The sequence below is a fragment of the Aplidium turbinatum genome, chromosome 13 (genome assembly GCF_918807975.1).
Source record: "Aplidium turbinatum chromosome 13, kaAplTurb1.1, whole genome shotgun sequence".
Lineage (NCBI taxonomy): Eukaryota > Metazoa > Chordata > Ascidiacea > Aplousobranchia > Polyclinidae > Aplidium > Aplidium turbinatum.
Genome location: NC_137484.1, coordinates 24199433 through 24222995, shown reverse-complemented (window position 1 = coordinate 24222995; position 23563 = coordinate 24199433). Strand labels below are relative to the sequence as shown.

The window sequence follows — 23563 nt, the reverse complement described above, 5'->3', positions numbered from 1 at the left end:
AGTAAAATCTCAAAGTTACCTGTATATGAGATTGTCTGAAAACGCACATTAAAAGAACACGTGAAAACCAATTCATGTGTCGTGTTGTTGGAAGCAATCTAGGCAGAAGAAACTGACCAGGCAGTTCAATAGAGCAAAGCTCAACAATAAATAAAATTCGTCACTCTAACGTCGCAACCAAATAAACAAAGCGGACGTTACAGTTACATCTTTCTCGGCTTCGCGATGTCTCCTTGTTTGTTTTGTGTGACGTCACTGAGCACGAGCAATGTGAAGGCAATGAAGCGTTCACTGCGTGACGCAATAGAGGACCAACTTGCCACAAGGACGTAGGTACTGGGGTTGAGGAATAGTTGCCAGATGTGACTAATTTCTGGTGCGCTGGACTAGAAAAAAAAATTGAGTTTTAGCCACTTGATTTTTGGCTAATTTTGGCTAATTTACAAGGAGTTAGAGTGTTAGTGGAACTGTTGAAGTTTTCAACGCTTTTATGAAGTACGAGTCTCATAACTATAGAGTTCAACGCTTTTATGAAGTACTAGGCTTAGGAATGAATGCCTGAAATTTTGTTTGCTGATCGGTCCCTTTTCCACATCAAGTGTTAACAAGTAGACTCTAATGCTGTTTTTTATTCATGTTTTTTATACGGTATTTGATTGCCATAATTACTCAAGCCATTCTCAATGCATTTTCAATTTCTGTAAGCAATGCATTTGTGGAACGGGTGTTTTTTTTTGTCACCAATGTCTAACTAAAGCAAACAAAGAAATAAGTTAAATCTCTCTACACTGGATTCAATATTAAGAATTAAGTCTCGGCTAACTTTAAATCAGAACTGCTGCAAAGATTTTAAAGTAACAGTCAAAATGCGGAAACTGTTTACAAACGATCAACATCAAAGAACTAAATACATGAGATAGCAGAACCATTAATCTTGGAGAACTTGCTGAGCAAGAATGTGACATTGTTTGTATGGATTTTTAATTGTGTCAGTTGTTTTAATTGAAGTGTGTTTTAATAGTTTCATATGACTTTTGATTTTCATTAGGGTCGATATAGGGACTGATTAATTTTGTTGCCTCTTGTGGCTAAAAACGTTTTCGGAAACCTGGCAACCCTGGGTTGAGCAATGAAATCAAATATTGACTTATCAGTTGTGCAATGGAAGTTTATTGGCATGTTTTGTTTCATTTTCGTGAACAGATGGAAGAACAACGTGAAGCATCAATATAAAATAAAAGTATAAAATAATAATAAATAAACTGAGAATAAAAGTACAGACAGCAGCAACTGCAATGGCGGTTTGCTTCTGTGGTTGCATACCAAGAAAGGCACAGATGAAAAACTATAAATGCCCACAGGAAAGTTACAGATGTGTTGGCGTGTTGCAGTTTGGAAGTTCTTTGTCACTGTTTCTTTCACTTTGCATGTCACCAGGTAAGCATTGTGACGTCATGAGACATTTGTGCCAGAAGAAACATAACGGAAATGAGGCCACCGGTCACATTTTTGACCCGAAACTACAAGCAAAGAAGGGGAAATTTTAAACAACTTGATAGATGCTCCCTGTTTTGGGCCAGCTAGCAACCAGTGAAATAAAAAAAAGTATGAAAAAGCTGGGCACATGTCAAGCAGCCAGTGAGAGAACCACGATAATGAAAAGGGTACATTTACATTTTGATTGATTGAATCTTTATCCTCGGACTGGGAAAGCTTCTTGTAGAGCTTAATCCTGGTAGTTTCTCATACTTGTAGAGGCTTTGAATCACAGACGCAGGCCCGGTCACCGAGATTGACAGAGTGAAGTTTCCGATTGTTGAAGTCTTGTTGCCGGGGAATTATTCCATCCATTAGATGCCGCTAAATGGAGAGCATTTCTTAACGTACGTTGCTTAAGCACACACCATGAGAGTCGAACCAGTGCCGCTTGATCTTAAAGCTTCTTTATTCTAGAAGTCACGCGCAAACCAATTCTCTACCAGCATATAACCTTAATGTGTTCTGGCGGTAGACGTGTGAGCAAAACCATCACGTGAGAGCATTGATGCATGTTGCAAGATTTTCCTCTGTCAGAAACATAGCCGATTAGCCGTAGGAGAGTAACACATTTTGGGGGGGCAAACAAAATTTGCCCAAATTTTGTCTTTCAAAATATATTTTCAAAAACACAAAATTGTTCACAATGCCTGAGGTATTGCAGTCTAATAACTCTACAGCCATCAACTTAGCCGTGCACAAAAACACAGGCAACAAAATGTACAACAGCAAAACAAGGCTGAATTAACTTTAATCTACATTCAATCATCAATCAATCATTTTATTTTTCGTCATTAACGCGTCGGGGACGAAAAAGATACTAACTACAAAAATCGATATAGACCTACCAGCACGTTGACGAACGGGAAAAGGTGGCAAAACCTTGAAAGGTTTAAAACGTGCCTGAATGGAAAAGTTATGTAGTAGGCTATATATCAGTAGTTAGCACGGCCACAAAACCCAAATAGTAAAAAATAAAACTCTATCACAAAAAATTATATATACTGTATTAAGCTTAACTGGAATGATGCATCAACTGCATGTATTGGATGACAAAACAACATAACATGTGTCTTTATGTTGGATTGTTGTTGTTCTAATACTACATCATTGAGAGTAAATAGCTGAGCATATCAACCCCAGGACTGGCAAAGACAAACAGCAGTTTATACAAAAAGATTCAATTAGAAAACAGTTAAACCGTAGCCCACAAAAACATGAAATTAAATGCTAGAAAATTCGCAAGTTGTTTTCATTTAATATACTTTTTCACTTTGTGCAGGCCTATAGTTAGTTGCCAGGATCAAATGCTCACAAAAGTGGTGTAGCCTATATGTGACTGCACAACTATTGATTTTTAAAGTTTATAAGTAACTTATAACAAATGGTTATCTTGTTTGACCATATCTAAAAATGATAAGCTATCTTTGTAGAATTTAAGTCAAGTTTTGCGAGCATAGCATAACTCATGGTAAGATTGATTTATCCAATAGCTGGATATTTTTGCGCAATGTTTTTACAAACAACTACATTAGTGGGATATAGAGAAAAAGCAAAAAACTTCATAAGCCCACCAGGACCCAGCAGGGTTTCAAAATTCTACTGATAAAGAACTGTAGGCTAGTGTGTATATTCTAATGCATATCTGTAATAAGCTTACTTTAGCTTGTCAAACGCATTATTTTACATTCATTTTCTGCAAATACTGAATCGAAACTTAACATTCTGCCCAAATTTTAATACGAAATATAAAAGTTTTCAAAATTGTCGATTCTATGTTTTACATTCAAAGCAAAACAGTTTTTTATACAAAATGCAACACTATAAAGTTACTAAACTGGTAAAATGTTGAAAACCTATGGTAAGATTTGATTTGTCCAAACAACTATATATATTTTTTCCAAAATGATTTTTATATAAAACTACGTTAGAAAGATATTGAGAAAATAACAAAAAACTTCATAAAGTTACCAGTAGGCTAGGGGTTTAAATTTTACCTATGAAAAAATGCAGCCTTCATGTTAGTGAATATCAGTAATTAAGCTTACCTCTGTTTGCCAACTGTACACTTTTAGTTCTATCTTGCAGCTGTCGAATCGAAACTTATCATTTTGCCCAGATTGCAGTACCACATGCAACGGTTTTCAAAGTAGGCGATAATACATTTTACATTCATTGGAAAATATTAATGCACCCTATAAATTATAACAAGCATGTAAAATTTCTAAACTGGTGAGACGTCGAAACATTATGGTAAGATTGATTTGCCCAAATAGATGGACATTTTTGCCCAAATTTGTGACATTTTTTTTTAGCAGGGAAGCAATCGCCCCCCTGCTCCTTATCTCTTACAGCTATGGTCAGAAACCCACAAATATGACAGGTTCAATATTTTGCTTTTCTTTTTCAGTTAATAACAATCCGACGCTGCTCTTGAGTCACGTGATTACATCAACCCGCTTCACACCGGACACAAATAATTCTTGAAATGTGATTTGTCAACGCTACAGTCCTCAGATGCATTTGCGGGAAACTTCTATTGTTGCAGAAAGTGATGAAATCGCCTCTCCCCAAATAAAGCAAAGATCCCCTTACTGGTGGGTCGGGATGTCATGCGGACTCATGGCCGCTACCATCTACGCGTTCAACACGATGATTGTCAAGATGGTGACGTCAGTGGAGGCGCTTCAGCTCACGGCGAGTCGCTGTGCCGTGCAGGTCATTCTTTTGCTTCCTTACGTCATGTACAACTGGCGGAGGAATTCTGTCGACTTTATCGGTTCACCTGGGATGCTCAAGTATCTTCTTCTTCGCGCCGCAACCGGCTCCACCGGCTCTCTGCTGCTATACCAGGCGATCCAGCGCATTCCGGTAGGTGACGCTGTCACTCTAATGTTCACCAACATTATTTTCGCGGCTGTGCTCGCGTTTATTTTTCTCCGCGAAAAACTGACTGTTCTTGACGTCATAATGGTGTTTACGACAATTGCGGGGGTCGCTTTGATCTCAAAACCCAGTTTTCTGTTCGGACATGAAGGAAGCAGCGATGGATATGAGAAAGGGTTAGGGGTGGGGTTAGGGGTCATGGCGGGGTTTTTAAGCGGGAGCACCATGGTTGTCCTACGAAAGCTGGGTAAGAAGACCCATCCATCCCTCAACATTTTCTACTATTCGATTATGGGATCGCTCACCAGCATAACCGCTCTCGTCGCATCGTCTTCATTTCGGTTGCCATGCCAACACGAGCTTCCTTACATCTTTCTCATCGGAGTGACAGGGATAGGAGGACAGATCTTCCTCACTATCGGACTCCAGTACGAACGAGCCGCCGTCTTTCCGGTCATCCGATCCCTACAGATCGTCATTGTCTATGTCATGCAGGTAACTGTCTTGTTTTAATGAACATTTTGTCGCTTCTACCTATTTGTAGACCTCTGCTATGTTTGGCATGTATTGTTTATCTTTGTGGTGTTCAGAAATACAAGCAGATAAAAACAAAGTTGCTACTCCCCAATTGAGTGAAGTAATCTCAATCTCTGTCAAATACACAAATAGTTGCATGTAGTTTTGGTGGTGGATTAATCATTGCAATTGTAGCCTATATATTAAATCCGAAATAATGACAGGCTCACTTTTAATGCCTTCATTGTACCGATTCGGGTCTCCGTGTTTTTATATATTTTTCAAACGCTTTAAGAGCATTGATAGTTGCATTACATTGACCTTGCAATCGATTACCATAATTCTGCTTTGTTGGTTTGAATTTTTATCTTCGTACTGACAAAGCCTTGGTAGGTTATTCCTGGCAGTTTTGCATTCTGGCGAAGAGGCTCTGAAGCAGGGCCAATTACAGAGACTGGCAGAGTAAAAATCCCGAAAATTGTTGAAGTGTTATTGTCTGTGAATTATTCCATTCATTAGGTGCTTCTCAATGGAGAGCAGTCCTTAACGTGAGTTGCTCTTAACGCACACTCCAGTCTCAAAGAGCTGAACCAGCTCTGCTTGATTTTCTAAATGTATTGAATTTCTTTCTTGACATTCAGACTTACCAAACTTTCAATTTTTTTAGATATTGATTCTCCACGATATTCCTTCAGTTCTCAGCATTTGTGGGTCTGCCTTGATATTTTCCAGCGTGTTTGGAGTTACGTTGAAAAAACTTTACAAGTTTAAAGAGAGACAAGGAAAGCTGAACTGAAACCACGGAAATTGAAATCTTTATTCGCTTTTATTTGACAAGACTTGGCAAATACCAATCTGCCTACGCCCACAGGTCAAATATAACTTACACCAAGTGCAGTCGACGAAATTGTTTCAACCTTTTGATCTTGTCCGTGCAATGATGTAGCCTACGCTGAATAAAACGCCTTGGCTCATTGTAAGCTATAGGCCAGTTCAGTGATTCTCGGTTTATTCAAGATGCATATTTTTGTTGTTTATTGTTTTGTGTTTATTAAAGTAATATTGAACACCGTAGTTTTTCAAGTTGTATGTTGTGATAAAAATCACGATCAAATTCAACATCTGAACGTTTGAGGACCCTGATGATGCAAAGCGCAATTAAATTTCCTTTCCATTGTGGAATGCTGTTGGGTTCCCATCGACTCCTGCTGTTTCCACGCACGTACAGCCTGTTCTGGTATGTTTAAGCTGTGTAACCGCCTACAAAATGCACTCCAACGCTTTTCCGATAAATGAAACAATAAATAACTTCTTTCGTTTAAAAAGAACAAGTTTTACAAAGTGCGAAGTCGGTTCTCTAACATCGGCTTGATGTTGCTTATGACATGATAATTGATTTATATGATAATTGATTCTATTTAAATAAAGCACTAATGATGTTCTACTCTACAGTAATAAAGTAAATGCATATGCCATAAATAGGGCTCTGCTGATTCTCCATGCATTTTTAATTATAACATGATATTGTGCTAGTCTATATAAACATGGTACGTTATTGTGCAATGTGCATGGTAGGATACAACACGCTCTACACTAATAGACCTGTGATCTACTTGAAGTGTGAGATTGTTGTTTTTTTGGAAGCAAGTGTTGTTATTTGTTCCTTTTTCTTGTGTTTTTGTACTTTTCTGTGTGGGTCAAAATATCTTGCACCTTCAATCTGAATCACCAACAAGGTGTCAAAGAATTTATTTCTGATGATTGATGAAGTACCTACCTGGCAAGAAGATGTTTAATACGCCCGCTAGAAATATAAAGTTATAAAGATGTCTCTTTGCTGATATAAACTTAGCCTAAGGCCTGCAGTTAATTCAGTGCTAACTTTTGTAAAATCTTAGTTCATGAATTATATCTTTCTATTCATTTCTTTGCTGTTTTTTTGTCTTATTTGCTGTGATAACAAAAAATATGAATTTGAAATTAACGCTGTTACGTTATGCTTTTGTGTTAAATGTTCCAAGGTGTTGCATTTCGCTTTAGTAAGCTAAATAAGGCTTTCCACTGTAACTGCATTGAGAAGTGCACTTGCTCAGTAGGGTGAGTTTCTTTCCTTGGCAACCGGGGCCGAGGGTTTATCCTTTTACCACCCAGGTGACCTGTGAGTTGCGGTCTCCAGTTGTTGCCATTCGCTTCAATAACTTGATTTTCCAGGACTCACCACATTTGAGGCCATCACAGCGGGAATTTCCCCATTGTTACTCCCCTCCTGAAACCATTTATTTCCCGAGTGGAAGATAAAATCTCGGCCGGACTGACTGTGATTGATTGGAGTTCACTCAACCTTGAGAGAAGAGAGTGGTGCTGCCTCAATAGAGCCCGCTGTGGAGTCGGGAGAAATACAAGCAACCTTTTCCGATGGAAGATGACTCCTGACCCTACGTGTGATTGCGGCTGCGGCATAGACAATCAGACGATGAAGCACATCCTCACCAACTGCCCCCTTAGCCCTTCATGTGATGACAACAACCTCAAAACATCACAAACAATGCTCTTACCTGGCTCCGACACTGGCGTGACAAGCTATGAATGAACATTGAAAAGTTCATCCAAGATGTTACACCACCTGGAGCAGAACTAACTCGGAAGGAATGGGTGAAGCTCAATCGCTTGCGAACTGGGGTGGGCCGTTTCAATGGCAGCATGTTTCAACGGGGCCTCGCCGACTCACCGTCTTGTGCATGGGGCTCAGATTTTCAGACTGCACACCACATTATCTACCATTGTCCTGTATACCGACCCAGGCTAGATATATGGAGCTAACAACGCTCGATGAACACACAATTCATTGGCCGCTGTGCCTGGATTTGACAACGTGACTTGCGGTGGCCTCAAACCCAAGAAGAAGGCAATTCATTCGTACACAATACTCTTTCATTATAATAAGGAAAGTTAATTGGATGGATGGTCATTTATTTTTGTGTGGATGCGAAAAAAACACAGTGTGCATCCAATGAGCGAGTGCGAAATCAATTTTGATATTTGTAGTGGTTTTCATTGGCTACGTTATGGCCTATTGGACTCTATCAGTTTGAAGTAACTTATTGGATGGCAATAAGATTTTGCTGATTTTTGTCATTCATCACAGTAGCAGGCTTTATTGACCACCTGCTTTCTCAAATTGAAAACAAACAGGCTGCACTGTTTTTTAATTTAGAAACATTTTATGCTCGGTTCGCTTGCTCATAGTCACACCGACCCAGACAACAAATCAATCGTTTTTACGTTGATTTAACGTCTGCAGACGTCAATTTACACTTCAATTCTAAAAAGGCTCGAATTGAAAGAGCTTACTGATAAGTTCGACCTCCAACACTAATGCGCCAAAATTTACACAAATGCTACCTCTGTAGGCTGTGGCCAAATGAAAATGCTTTTATGATTCACTGCTGAGCCATGGCCCACAGTTTTTATAACGGTGTACAAGTAGCCCAAGAATTTTGAAAAACGCTCACAGACCGGTAACAATCGATCGTCGCAAATAGAACAGATGTTTATCAGTGGCGTAGCCAAGGGGGGGGGGGGGGGGGTTTGTGGGTTACAACCCCCCCTGTTGTGTGCGACGCGAACACAACAGGTACGGTAGTTAATTGCGCCGGTGACGTTACGATTTTCCTAATCCACCTGGCAGGACTGAGCACTACTAAAGCACGCCAACTTGAAGAAATCACTCGGTTTCCAATGACTGCTTCGCAGCAATGAAGTTTATACGGTTTTTCTGTCAAGAAATAACACAACATAAGACACTAGTCACAATTCAGCAAGCACAACAGTCGAACTGATAAACGTACCAAATTTGTTGACTAACAGTTCTCAATCCACTGTACGGTACACAACTTCCACAGGTTGGCCAATGACGCACTGAATAAATAAATTCGCGATGTTACCTTTCACAATTATTACGTAGGCTACCGTACAACCATAACGCTAGACCAGCATTAAAAACAAAGAAACGTGGCAATTCACATGGCCTAGTTAAGATCGGTTTACAAGAATTAATTTCCATTAGACTGACAAATTATTGGTCAATAATTCAGTAGTAAACATGAATCCACAATTCACGACACAAATCAATCAATCATACAATTCAGAATAATAAACGTACCGGTAGTATAACCGGATCACTAAGGCCAAATGATGCACTTGTACGCGGAGGATTCTATGGTGATTGACTCTGCAATATTTAAGTTTGAAGTATTAGACTAACAACAATTTACGCACATCAGAGATACGTTACGTATGTTCACGGTAGAAAGTCAACATTCAGCTACAAAAAACATTATTACATCACAAGTAAGTTGAACTTTGAGAGATAGCAAGCTGCACATATGGAATTCAGCCTACACGTAAATACAGTATTACCATAGCAGTTGTCAAACTTAAGTCCTGTAGAAATACATAACAGAGAAGCAGCTAACAAAGCATAAACATCACTCAATCAACTTTCAGTTACAAACTACAGTAACTAACAAGTTCGGCTAGCTGGCAAACTAGCAGCAAAAAGGAAAACGTCTCGAAAGTTCGATGACAATCTCATGGTGAGTGTTGCCATTTGCAAAGAGCGATAACATAACAATGAAGGGCAAACGACGCTAGGTGGCGAATACACAAATTAACGGGAGTAATGCAGTAAAACTAAAGGTAGGCCTATCAAGGACCTGTTGAAAATCTAACACCCCCCTTTGGCACGCGTGTGACGTCACGATATTGAGAATGATGCTTTCAGTCTAAAAAAATTGCTTAATTTTAAACAAAATTGCATTAAAAGAGCAAGTTTTGCCAATACCAAACATCTCAGCCAGAAATTAGCAACAAGAAAACATAGAGAATTAGCTTTATTTCCGACAAATGCCGAAGAAAACATGATCTTATCCTTTTGCTATGCCACCAGACACCACCATTTTACAGGAATATTCGTAACCACATTTTTGTTGAAAATGCTCTCAGAATGCACCAAGTTCAAAGTAATTTTTCAAATTTTTCTGGGGGAGGTCCCCCAGACCCCCCGCCGCTGGGTCGTCAACTCCCCCCCTTTCAAAATTCCTGGCTACGCTACTGATGTTTGTAATCTTTTGTTATCTAAAGCTGTAGTTAAGTACCATAATGCAACAATTCTGCATGTCTGATCTACTTAAAGTGCCTCTGACAGGTTGGACCCAAGTATAGTAACTTTTCTAAGCATTTCCTAGCGCAGAATTATGCTTAGTGAACTTTTTAATCTTAACCTCGAAGCTCGACTGGTTAGGGCGAAATTTAACGGCAATAAAATTAACGAAAAAACGGCAATAAATTAACTCACACAACAAAACATCAATACTTTTGTCTCAATAGATTTGAATCTGATTTGAATACAGCGCTGTATAAAAACAAGCATTATTATTATAATAATCAACAGTGCCGGATTAAGGGGGGGTGGACTGGGCTGAAGCCCAGGGCCCCCACTTTTGGGGGCCCCCACATCAAAGAAAAAAATCTACTAATTTTTTTAGTTGCACAGCTGGAGATTCCTACTGCTTTAATTTGTATCTCAAACAAGCAAGGGCGGCTCACCCATATGTGCTGCGGTGCTGCAGCACACCTGCCCAATCCCAGTTATTCAATTTTTCTTCGTTTTTTTAACAAAAACATATTTATTTGATACTTTCATATCCGAAAATGGTGCGGATTGCAGGTCAAAGTTATGATAATGCTGCCAATATGAGTGGCAAGTATAACGGTCTTCAAGCTCTTCTGCGCGAGAAATGTAGTGTAGCTCAATATGTCCCTTGCACAGCACATTCACTTTGTTTGTTTGTTTTATTATCTTTATCCTGCATTGCGGGAAAGCGGACTTGAGCGCTATGCATCGGTGTACGCCTTCCGACGTACACCTGACCCACGCTGCAGCCGACTGCAATGTCTGTTTCCGGTTGTCTACTCTACTTATGACTTAAATTTGGTACTACCCATTACTCGAAATCGATCACTGGGTAGAGGCAATTATCGTAAAGTTTCTTGCCCAGAGAAACAACAGCAAGTGCGGGTGGCTGGAGTCGAACATGCAGGCTCTCGACTGCGAGCCCAACGCGCTAACCACTCGGCCACGGCTGCCGTTTTAATTTAATTGGTAGCCTAAATGTCCTGTAGAAACATGCCGTTCTGCCGCTGAGCTTTTTGAATTGTTGCAAAGCCTTTATTCATGGCTCGTCTCGTCTACTCATCGTTGGCAAGTCCATCAAAAATTCCTAGATGGTTTGCCTGTTTTGAAGACATTATCTGATACAAGATGGTCAGTTAGATATGATGCAGTTCTTCGTCTTCTATCGAGTCTTCTAAAGTTCGTTGATACCGTACACCACAGATTGACACATTCTTCCGCAACGGAGTTATACACTGACAGGTCCCACCTACTGCACTGGGTGGCAAGCCAAGGGCAAACAAGAAGGTGATCCGCTGCATAGGCGTAGCCAGAGGGGGGGGGGGCGAAAGGGGCCATGCTCCCCAAATTTTCTAAGTTTGGATTCCAAAGTTGAGCCCTTTGTTGAAAATATAATAAAGTTTGTAGAAATTTATATCGTTTTCCAAGACATCTGGCTATTAACACCCCCAAGGACTTGCTTTAGACACACAGAAAGACACCAATAAATTTTGCAAATCGTAAATCGCGCAAAATTTACTCGATTTACGTTTCTTTGAACTATTGTAATTTGTGGAAGCAATTTCAGAATGGCTTACTCTGTTGGGCTTTTGTGTAGTTATTGAGTTTTTGTGTAGCTGAGTTTTTAGTGTTCTCTAATTTTAGCCGCAGTTTTTGCCCGTTCGTGTGTAAGAGCTATCTTTAATAAGTTAATAGCTGTTTATCTGCTAATAAATTTCATACAAATATTACCCTAAAAGTGTTTTCAGAAAGCACTATAATCCATTATTTGAGTGTAATTTTTCAAAAATTTTCCGGGGGGGCATGCCCCTGGACCCCCCTAGAATACGCGTGCCTTCGGCACATTCTATCCCCCCTACCACTTTTATTGCTTCAACCCACCAGGATACGCCACTGCACATCAACTGGCGATGGCTTTAAATCAAACACTTTGTTGTTCTCTTCAATTCATCAAATATTTGGCCCCCCACAATTTTTTTCTGGCTACCGTACGCTACTGGTCCGCTGTTTGGGGCTCGGTGTACATGCAACTGGGCCCGTGTCGTAGCTCCACTCCACCATTAATTTTTAGCGAAAAATGTCACTTGATAAGGGCCCCCACTTTCAGCTCAGCCCAGGGCCCCATAAACCTTTAATCCGGCCCTGATAATCAACGTCTTTGGAAAGTTTGCTACTGTTCCGCTGCCAGTATGCTAGGCTATGCGAGAGGCATCGAAGAAGTCTCTGCTTCGGCAACTAGCAGATTTCTTTATTTTACCAAACGATAGTGATAAAAAAGATTTCTCGCATAAGTAGCCGGTGGGAAAACCACGAGAAATTTGATTATTTTGAACGTTAGAAATAAGTACCGGTATTCGTTTCCACGAGATGTCCCTAATTGTGACAGTGCTTTTTTTGTATCTGGACTAATAGGATTGCTGCGAAAGTAGAATTACAGTAGGCTACAACATAATTTAATCAGATTTTTTTATGAAGATTAAGATCACATATGATCCAGAAAATAATGTTTCAAGTGCTGACTTACAGTAGGCTACAATGCTCAGCAACTCTGTCGCAAAAATGTTTGTGCAAAGCCGAGTAAATAAGTGTTTCGCTCGTTTACACGCCGAAATAGATCTGCCAAGTTCGAAAGCTTACACAACCGCACCTCCTCTGAAGAACATTATGCCAATGGGAAGTTAATTTCTCTCAAAAAGTATTTAATAGAACTATGATGCTTCTCGGAATTTTTATTTTTAATACCGCTGTTGGGTAATCCCCAAAAGTGATGCTTAAGAATTTGGATTTGTTCAAGCGTGAAGATTAAAAGTGACATCAAATCAAAATAAATGTTTGAGGTTGACAGATAGTTGAGTCTTTGTTTTTAGTCTGTGTTAGGTAATGAAATTCAAATTGATGATAAACGCAATGTTTTCATGCCAAAGTGGCATTTAGTGCTTATGTGACAACATCTCATCGTTTTCCAACGGTGAACCGCACCGAGAAGGCTTTGATGACGCAACCTGTCGATATCATTGTTTCGCAATTTCTTCGCGACAAGACGCGACGTTAGTCACGTCAGGTGCCGGACGCCGCTGTGAGCCAACTATATATAAGTATGTTGCTGAAGTTGCTTGGTTCAGTCGCGATGAGGTTAAGTTGAGAGCAAATATGTTGAGAAAGATTGGAGAGTTTGTTTCAATATTGTTGGTAATATTTTTTTGTAAAATACTGCTGCCAGGGTGGAAGCTGACTTGGTGACCTCATAAGGTCTTTTTCTTCCTCTCTCACTTCTATGTAATGTAGGCCTACCAGTGTATTTGTCGTGATAATTTGAGAAAAAAATAAACCAGCCATTGATTGATTGATTTTAATCTTTCAAGATCTTGTTGTTAATGGATTGATTAGGGGTCCAATGATAGGCAGCAGGGCCGGATTAAGGCGGGGGCTGATGGGGCTGCAGCCCCAGGCCCACCAAAAAATAGGCCCACCGATAACAACTTACTAAGAGCAACTGACATGCTTACACTGGTCTACAAATTTCAACTTTTTTTTTCAGGTATGGGTTTTGACAACTGATTTTGGCTAATTTTGGGGCGCTGAATCCGAAAATGAACTCAGATTTTCTCTATCACATCAAGTTTTTTTTGTATCGTTGCCATTATTTTATGAAATTGACCAATTTTACCCTTTTTAGTGCAGTAAAATGTCAAATATAATTATTTTGTGACAGCTATAAACTTTCAAATATAGAGATATGTTTACACTAAATTCATAAATTGGTTCAGATTTCCTTTAAAATAAAAAAAATTCCTGTTATGATAATCGTAATAGGACATAGTGGAGATTGGTAGCGTTGCATTTTTCCATGCTGGCTTGAACGTTCAAGCCAGCTGGTTGCTGGGGCAACAAAGTGGCTACACCAAATACCCATGTTTCCTATGCTACTGGGACAGCAGGGCCAAGGATCAGCACTGGAACAAAGAAGAGTGGCCTCCAAGGCTCACCATGACACCTGGAGACAAAAATATCATACGTGATCAGTTAGTTGATATCAAAAAGATCCTCTTGCCTCCTCTTCACATCAAACTTGGTCTCATGAAACAATATGTAAAAGCTTTGGATCATGAAGGAGAGTGTTTTAAGTATATTATATGTTATGCTTTTCCTGGTCTCAGTGAAGAGAAAAAAAGAGCTGGGATTTTCAATGGACCACAAATCAGGCAATTGTTAAAGGATGAAAATTTTGTAAAATCAATGTTGCCATTCGAGGCTAGAGCTTGGAATGCTTTCAGTGCTGTTGTGAGATATTTTTTGGGAAACAGAAAAGCAGAAAATTATAAAGATCTCTTAAGGGAGCTACTGCTTAGTTTTGAAGATTTGGGATGCAGGATGAGCATCAAAGTTCACTATTTGAAGAGCCATGCGGATGAGTTTCCAGAAAACCTTGGGAAAGTTAGTGAAGAACAGGGTGAACGTTTCCACCAGGATATTAAAACTATGGAGGAACGTTATCAAGGTCGGTGGGATTGTCATATGATGGCTGGCCGACTATTGCTGGAGTTTTAAAAGAGAAATTCCAGATGCTGCTCATAAAAGAAAGTCCCTCAAAAGCGCATTTTTAAGCATACCGTAAGTGAAGAGTTCATATTTTATGAAAGCTCTTTTTTTGACTGTTTCTGAACTCGCCCTGCCCAAGTCCCTTTGAGTCAATCTTTATTTTGGCACTTTGCTATTTCTGTGTGTGTCTTCAGAATTTCTGCACTCCATTGGAATGTCTATGTGCAATGTGCATATTGTGTGAACTGTAGGCTATAATTCAGATAATACCTTGTCACTGTCCTATCGACATGTTCGTCAGCATAATGTAGCGTTTGATGTTATTATGGTTGCTCTTTTGCATGCCTATTTTTTATTTCAAGGCATGAAATTTTTAATAAAGACAACGCAAATATGAGTGAATATAATATAGAATGCTTGTTTGCTAATTAAAGCTAGATTATTGCAGGTAAAACAGTGTTTATTGCATCAGAATTCCTTGTTTTGACAACAGAGGGGGGGCAAAAATTGATTTTTTTCAAAAATTAGGGATATTTCATATCTCAAAAACGTGATGTGATAGAGAAAATCTGAGTTAATTTTCGGATTCAGCGCCCCAAAATTAGCTAAAATGAGTTGTCAAAACCCAAACATGAAATTTTGTGTAGACCAGTGTTATTATCACGATCGAAAAAATAAAGGACGAATATCATAGAACGAACGCTAACTGTGTAAACCAGTGGTTCTTAACTTATTTGCCAACAATTAAGCCTTCGTCTGATACACGTTGGGAGGCACACGATATGACGTTATACATGCGCTAAGAAAAAGTTATCAAGCAGTTCTTCAAGTCTTGAAAGCAATGTCTGATGACAATGACGAACAATCACAAACTAAAGAAACAGCCAAGGGGTTTAGGCTATCTTGTCAATGGAAAAGCTTGAAACCGTTATTTTAATTGAGTTATGGTCTTGCATAATGGAACGGTTTTATAAAACTAGTCGGGCGCTACAGGATAGCAAAATTACTTTGAATAAGGCAACAAATCTGCTTCAGGGTCTATTATAACTTTGTTCAAAAATTTAGATCCCAATTTCAAAAACTCAAAAAAAGGGTAGAGCAGGGCTACTCAACTGGCGGACCGCGGTCCGAATCCGGACCTTCTGGGGGTTGATGGTGGACCTTGAGCTTTTGGAAGAATACCCTCTTTGCCACGTTTCAGGGCTTTTTTAAACATATTTCTACTGGAAGGAAGCAATTTCTACTGTGATTAATCTAGTTGCTGGGGGTAGTCGACTCCCAAACTCTCCAATACTTTCTCAGAAATCTAATTCGAGTTACATTTTACCTAAGAAAGTGGTTTGATAAAGTAGTTTAGGTTTCGTGGTTGCGTGTGAAATAACTTGTTCACCGGACCGTTAAAAATATGCAACTTGTCAAACTGGACCTTTGTTAAGATTAGTTGAATAACCCTGGGGGGGGGGGTTTAAGTGGCTGTCATCATTATATTGAATGAAGAAATTTCAAGAAGGAAGAGAAGAAAAGTATGCTTGGATAGCGAAGGTGGATCTGAAGACACATCACTTGATCCATCGTGCAGATTCAAAGTAGACTCATATTTGCCAATCATTGACCAAATTATTTTGTGTATGAAATCCCGAATCGCAGCATACGATCGTCTTCAAATAAGATTTTCGTTTCTGGCGGAATTAAACACCATGTCTAACTGTAAAATTGAAGAGAGTGCTAAAACATTGCTTCACTATCATCCAGATGATCAAGATTCTGAAAGAATCACTGCCTGAAGAGATAATTCATTTTTCTGCACTGCTTAAACAACACTATTTTAACAGCGAATGCAGCAAAGAAACTCGAATGTTTAGATTCATCAATGAAAATGAGTTTATGTATGCATTTCCTAACGTATTTGTTGTAGGCTACTAAGAATGTATCTTTGTCTGATGATTTCTAATTGTTCAGGTGAGCGCTCATTTTCAGTGCTTAAAAGAGTAAAGAATCAACTGCCTTCATCCATGGACCAGAAAAGATTGCATTCCTTGGCTCTACTCTGCATTGAAAACAAAATTTTGGAAAAAATAGACACCAATGATGTTATTAACAGCTTTGCTTTGTCTAAGTCCAGAAAGCATGTCATTTGAATGAGTTTAATAAGTAAATACTGTACTTCGGGTATAATTTTTGTTATTTCATTTTAATTGTGATTGGTACAATGAGGGAAATGAAATATAGGCCTCAGATTACCAATAGCCCCAGGTCCATGAAAACCTTAATCCGGCCCTGATAGGCCTGAATAACAAGATAGTTCTTGCTAAGTTGCGAGTTCAAGTGTTAAACCTTTGAAGGTTTTCTCTTTTCTGCACAAGCACTTGACATGATTGCTGTGCTCTTATGCTGTAATAAGCAAGCCTAGAAGAATCAAAAACAGTTTTTACAGAGTATTGTGGATAAATGGCTTTCATTCAGAGGATAGGCCTAGTTGCCAGTCTAATAATTTGGTCTCTGAATTATTATCGTACCTCTGGAAGCCTATTCATCACTACTCTAGAATTTATTGTGGAATACAAGCATATCTGTACTGTACATATTCTTATTTCACTCAGAGGTCACCAAACTACGGCCCGTGGGCCGAAACCGGCCCGCGAACTGATTTTATCTGGTCCACCACGTGCTGCGGAAATAACAGCTGCACTACAACTGTTGCGGAAAAAAGTTACCAAACTTTTTGTAAAAGACAGACGTTGCTGTTTAACATTAGGCCACCACAAATGGGGACAGCCTACTAGACCAAATTTGGAAAGATGTAATATTTTTTCAAGAGCACGATGCCCTGTAGTGTATCACAGCAGGGGATAACTTTTCCTGCAACCTTTCGATTTTCATCACAACTTTGCTATTCCACCGCTGACTTTGTTATTTATTGTGCTCAAATCAAGTCAATGGAGATTCTAAATAGTTGTATATCTTTTCGCAATTCGCATCCGGCCCGCAGCTGTTAATCTTGCAGCAATCCGGCCCTCAGAGAAAAAAGTTTGGTGACCCCTGATTTAATTTATCAAAAATGAAGGCAGAGGCTATAATTACTATAGAAGTCATTACTCAAGGATATGGTTTTGTGATTTCTTGTATATGTAGGCTATACCATATAGGTACACATGATCTAGTAATAAAAATAGAGAACCCCAAAAGTTCATTGTAAAATACTTTTTTAATAAATCAGTATGTGTAATAAATGCCTGGAATATTTTCCACCAACAGTCATAAATGCACTAACCTAGCTTACATACGTTCAAGGCTGGAACAGGGATCCTTTAAAATTTACCTTGGAATCATCTTATGACATAATCTATTACATTACAGTACTATTGTTCTATGTATTTTTTACATGTTGTGCTTCCATAATAATCTCTTATCAAGGTTTATCTGCAATTGATGGCATGCTTTCCTTTAGGTGTCTTGCCAATGACACAGCCACATGCTCTTGAGCGGTGTCGAACTGGCACTCTTTCAGACCAGGGCTCTCACCATTTGGATACGCAGACAAATTGATAAGAGCTGTAAGAGCCAAAGTGATAAGATGATAACTATCACCGTTGCTTAAAATAAGCTTAACAAAAATGATTGTGTCTTTAAATTGAACATCCCCAGATGAATTGTATCAAAATATAATGTTTTTAATTTATTTTTATTCTCACCACCAGAAGTTTAGGAAGGTTATTTTGATACATAAACTTACTTTTATGACTTAATTATTTCAGTAACATTAGCAAAGCTTTGCTGTGAATTCAAAATATTTCAACAAGAAAGAATTTTTGCTAAATTTTCAAGATATTCAGCTGTTTGGGATGAAACTAGGAAAGCCTGCGCCTCAAACTAATACAATTTCATTAATTTCTTGCTTTAGGTAAGCAGTTTATATCGTTAGTCTAGGCTATACTTTGTTTCAAGACATTGAGAACAAGCATAAGGTACCTTTTTGTAGTAGCTTACGTTTGATTTTTATTTTTAGGAAAAGTAATGTCTGTGGTACTTGAAGAGCCTGGTCCATCTGTCTATGAAGAGAACAACAATGAGAAGGCGATACACAAGCACAAGCCACCTTTTCCTGGCTTCGGTATTCTCTGCTGCGTTGTGTCTGCGGCTGTGTTTTCTGTCAACAATCTTCTTGTAAAGTTGATCCATTCCAATGCTGCTATTCAATTGTCAGCAAGTCGTTGTGCCGTGCAGTTTCTTCTGTTGATGCCATATGTCACATACAACTGGAAATACAGATCTTTCGATATCTTGGGACCTCCTGGGATGTTTAAGTTTCTTCTGCTTCGTGGGCTGATTGGATCGTCTGCAGCCATCTGCCTTTACCAAGCAGTCCAGCGAATATCTCTCGGTGATGCGGTCACTCTCTCTTTCTCCAACGTCATTTTCGCAGGATTTCTTGGTTATTTATTGTTGAATGAGTCGTTCACAATTTTGGATGTGGTCATGTCTCTATTTGCAATGGCAGGGATTGTTCTTATCGCAAAACCATCGTTCATATTCGGAGGTGTTGGAAATGATGGGTACAACATCGTTGGAGTTATGTTTGCTTTAGCTGGAGGGGTCTTTGCAGGGGTAACATTTGTGATCATTAGGAAACTTGGGAAAGCAACCCACGCTTCCCTCAATGTCTTCTACTACTCCCTGATGGGATTCTTCACATCAACCATTATAACAGTCGTGACAGAAGCCTTCGCATTCCCCTGCTGGAATGAGCTTCCTTATATTTTCTTGGTTGGATTCACCGGCCTGGCTTCACAGTGGCTGATGACCACCAGTTTACATTACGAGAGAGCGAGCACAATTTGCGTTGTGCGATCATTTCAGATCGTCATTGTGTTTGTGCTGCAGGTGAGTTGACATTGAGTGTTATTTTATAAAACTTTGGTGTTTAAATTGATGTACTTTGTTTATGTATTACTGTATTACTTCTTTTGAGGGTCTGGTGAGCTTAGTTGCTTAACTTAAATTATTGTGCATTGAATGAGCACATCACGTTTCACCTTAATCTTGCACTGACATAAAGTTTAGAATTGAAAAAGTATATTTCTCTTGTTAGTGGCACTTTTACATGTTTGTGTTGATTTGAACCATTTTGTGGATACAAGGTTTGGTGGTGTTAAGAATGGAGAACTCCTTGGGGCATTGTTCCATATAATTAACATTTTCACGTTTTTAAGTAGGCACAATATGTTGTCTTTTGTTGCTACTCTGAACAGAAGATTTTCAATAACTTGTCATCGTATTTCTTTTGTACAATCGTTCTTGATTAGTTTATATGAAATGCACACCCATCCTTTCATTTGTTTCCAAGTTTTCTATCGACTTGTAAATGTCAGAAGTTGTTTCTAAGTTGATTGATGTGTCAACACTGTCAAGTAATAAAACAAAGCAACTCAACGAAAACTATTTTATTGTTCAGGTTGTCGTCCTTCACGACCCTCCCTCCCCCCTCAGTTTAGGGGGTTCAGGCCTGATCTTTTTCAGCATATTCGTGCTTGCCATTCGGAAGGTCTACAACACAACCATCGCCAACAAGCGCGAATGACCAGTGCAAGTGACCTTCCTTATTTATTGTTTGCGACTAGGAGAATTTCATTTATAACATTTCCATTTTGTGCCATGTTTCGCCTTTATGATGTCACTACCATGATGCATCTGAAAGATGCGCTCAAACAAAAGCATGCCATTTGCGGCATGAAAATCAATTACTGTTGATTGCTACATTGTTTCACAACACAATGCGCGCTGTGAGTGCGCGAGATGTCTTGCATTGATGTTTTTAGTTATTTTGCAATCGTACTAATTCTTTTTATAAGCCCAGGTTTAAATTATAAAAGCGCGAACGTCATCATCTAAATTTAGTTTTCTCTCCACTTGTGGTGGGGGCCGATTCTTTGCTTGCAGCGGTTGCCTTCACTCTTATTTTCCATCTTGTTCTGTCCATCGCATCTTCTTCCTCTTCCCACCCATCTTCAATGCCTTTCGAAAAAACCTCCCTTCCTCCCTCCTTAGTACATGGGCATTATTTGCCTTTGTAAGTTAGTTTATAGTCTCCCTCATTTCCGTCTCCTCTTCAGTCGTTTTCTTTCTCTTCGTTTTTATCCCACACATTGCTCATTCCGCTCTGATTTTTGTCAACATGGAGGCATATCTGTGGCACAATTATCAAGCAAGAATGTCTCTTGGGGTTTGTTAATATATTTGTAATAATTTTCAGCAATGAAATTGCAATAATTTATGTTGATGTATTGTTCTTTTCTTCTGACTTCTCAAAGTTGGTTTTTGTCGCTTCACAACATGGTAGTCTAACATATGTTGTTCAGTGGCTGTGCTTTGCAAAAATGGAGTAATGCTCGTGCATAGTGCCGCAGCGTGCTAAGTCGAGTTTTGCTGTCGTTGCGTGTCAATCGTTGGTGTTAAGCACCAGAAACGGGAAGATTTCAAACTGAGAAACTTTCGTAACCACGTGGTTGGTTGCTAGAGCAACCTTTGCACGACCTTGTCCACCGAACAGGAGGAGTACGATTAACAAAGCGATGTCTGGTGGTGAATAGACTCCCAACCTGATGATAATACTCACTGATGATGATGATGATACTCGCTTTCTGATCGGCCATCCCAAGTTTGTTGTTGGCGAGAATGCAACAAAACGAGTTCTACTGAAATATATTTTTATCTTCGATTTTAAGTTCTGTTAGATTTTAATAATTAATTCATAACTTATTTGTTTTACTTGTCACTTTGCTTTCGTACTGAGTACTGACGTACATATGAAAAGTATTTTTTACCTCAAATTGCCCAAACACAGTTCGTACAATTCTGTTTGTCGATGTCACGCAGTGTTCCTCCTTCACTGAGCTCTTCCCGTTCTTTTATCAACAACTTTGATTTTTATTCATCCGGACCGTCTTACCCCACTTTCCACATCTTTCTACCAAGTCCCACCATAGCTTATGATTGAATCGATGAAATATCAGTAGTTTTAATTTTCCATTACGTTCATTTTTCAGCTTCATGTGAACTTTCTGCCTGTTTCCCATGTGTCTTCATGTTTTGCGAAGTCTCCATGCAATTCGTACTTTTTGTAGAAGAGATGCAATGATAGTTTGTTGTTATATTTGTTGCAACCTTATTGTGCAGCTTTGTGCCTCCTTTATATGACGTGATGAGCGATTGCGTAGCCACTGACCTACTTTAGTCACTCACCTACTGACCTACACAGACCGATTCATTGCCACTTTAGAGAATATCTTTAGTCTTCATTGCATTAATGTCGGAATCATTGCATATTCTTCTCTGGTCTCTGCTAGCAAATCAGTTCCTTTTACTTTCATACAACGTCTGTGTATGTTGAATCAAGGTAAAAATTGCTGATTTTCCGGCCGGGATTAGCTTCTTCTGTAGCATCTCCGACAACAATATCGCTTTAGCGCCTTCTGTCGCCAGATATGTTGCCACCAGTGGAGTAGCGTGACCACTTTTTAGGTGTTCCCTTTATTCAACAAACGACCGCCTGTGTTTCACTATTGTTTTTTGTTTTAAATACAAGTAGATTACATATTTAAAGTTTACTGGAAAATTAACACCCAAAAAAAAGAAGAAATGGTCATGTTACACCATTGGGACCTCATGCAGCACCATTTGGTGGCCCACGTGTCCGCTATATTGCTGTTCGCTTCACAAAAGCACACGACGCTTGACCATTGTGACGTTAATTGTACACCAATGTTTGTGGTGCTCTGTATTATGAAGTAACAACTGAACATAATATTGCTAGTGACAGCTACTCAAAGTCGTTCGGTCACCTTCGTAGTTTTTCTGTGTGTACTTTAATTGTTGTATTTTTATTGTTTAATGTGAATTCAAAACGTAACACACTCTAAAGGTTTTGCCTAGTGTTGAGACGTGTGAGTATTAAACAGAGTATTCCAAAGTTTCATCCAATTACATTTCACCAGACCCCGTAGTCTTTATTTATTCTTTAGTAGAATTACTTCTGTTACTTTTTTAATATTTTCTCTGTACACTTCTTGTTTGTCCCAAGCGTTGTCGGTAACGATACTCTGGTTCATTGTGCCCCACCAGACCGGTGGTTGTCAACAATTTATTGATTGTAAACGTCATCAACGCGCGACGCATCATTCCTTCCATGGCGTGCGAGGCTGGGAGGATGGTTTGTTGTTGGATACAAATGAACCGGGATAAACCTTAAAATAATACTTTTGCCTTGAAGTTTTTAGCAAAGCTTGGATGATAGTAGAAAGTGATGTTAATTTACTGCGTTTCATCGTAAATTTTGCAAAGATTTTCTGCATGTTCTCGCTTTCATTTCATTATATCATCCATGTTTGCCGACAAGATTCAAGGCTGATGCTTATTGCTATAACACACAACACAATGCAAGAGTGGCGTGATTGGAATGTTTTCTCACGGTGGTTTCTAAGCAGGTTCTGGAAGCAACTGAATTAATTTCGCAATGTATCGTCTTCAACGACTAGCCATTAGTGACGTAACCGAGAAAAAAGATTTTGATTCAGATAAATTTATTTATTTGCTTTGTCGTCAGACAATGCTGACTCGTGACATGCTTTGGCTTGCTCAGTTTCATTATTAGCCACTTGCTGAAAAGTTGCTAACTTAGTTGTCACTTGCTCAACTGCCATTCGCTCAGTTCATAACTGCTGACTTGTAGAAGATTTGTCTTGCATCAAAAGGGAAGTTAAAAATATTGAAGAACGAATTCAAAACACAATTTATCCAAGAAAAGTTCAGTTACTTCTTCATCCGTTCAGTCGTTTACGACTCTCGGTCACTCTATACGTCATCTTTCTCCACATCTCTCGATCCCACGCAGCCTCC

General features: G+C 39.1%; 2 protein-coding genes across 2 annotated transcripts; both read left to right on the top strand.

Annotated features, from left to right (window-relative positions):
- The first annotated feature begins 4053 nt into the window (after positions 1 to 4053).
- Positions 4054 to 6885, top strand: LOC145781766 (solute carrier family 35 member G1-like). The gene is made up of 2 exons (XM_082593438.1): positions 4054 to 4917; positions 5606 to 6885. Exons 1-2 carry the CDS (start codon positions 4054 to 4056, stop codon positions 5732 to 5734), a joined length of 993 nt encoding a protein of 330 aa, XP_082449564.1. The 3' UTR covers positions 5735 to 6885.
- Positions 6886 to 18376: 11491 nt separating this feature from the next.
- On the top strand, positions 18377 to 23107 carry LOC145782242 (solute carrier family 35 member G1-like). Its single transcript, XM_082594025.1, has 3 exons — positions 18377 to 18572; positions 18678 to 19552; positions 20124 to 23107. Exons 2-3 carry the CDS (start codon positions 18686 to 18688, stop codon positions 20247 to 20249), a joined length of 993 nt encoding a protein of 330 aa, XP_082450151.1. The 5' UTR covers positions 18377 to 18572; positions 18678 to 18685; the 3' UTR covers positions 20250 to 23107.
- The last annotated feature ends 456 nt before the right edge of the window (positions 23108 to 23563 follow it).

Excerpts from the sequence above, each read along its gene's own strand:
- LOC145781766 (XM_082593438.1), top strand. The coding sequence starts at position 4,054 with ATGCATTTGCGGGAAACTTCTATTGTTGCAGAAAGTGATGAAATCGCC. Across the intron at positions 4,918-5,605 it reads TCATTGTCTATGTCATGCAG|ATATTGATTCTCCACGATAT; the intron begins GTAACTGTCTTG and ends CAATTTTTTTAG.
- LOC145782242 (XM_082594025.1), top strand. The coding sequence starts at position 18,686 with ATGTCTGTGGTACTTGAAGAGCCTGGTCCATCTGTCTATGAAGAGAAC. Across the intron at positions 19,553-20,123 it reads TCATTGTGTTTGTGCTGCAG|GTTGTCGTCCTTCACGACCC; the intron begins GTGAGTTGACAT and ends TTTATTGTTCAG.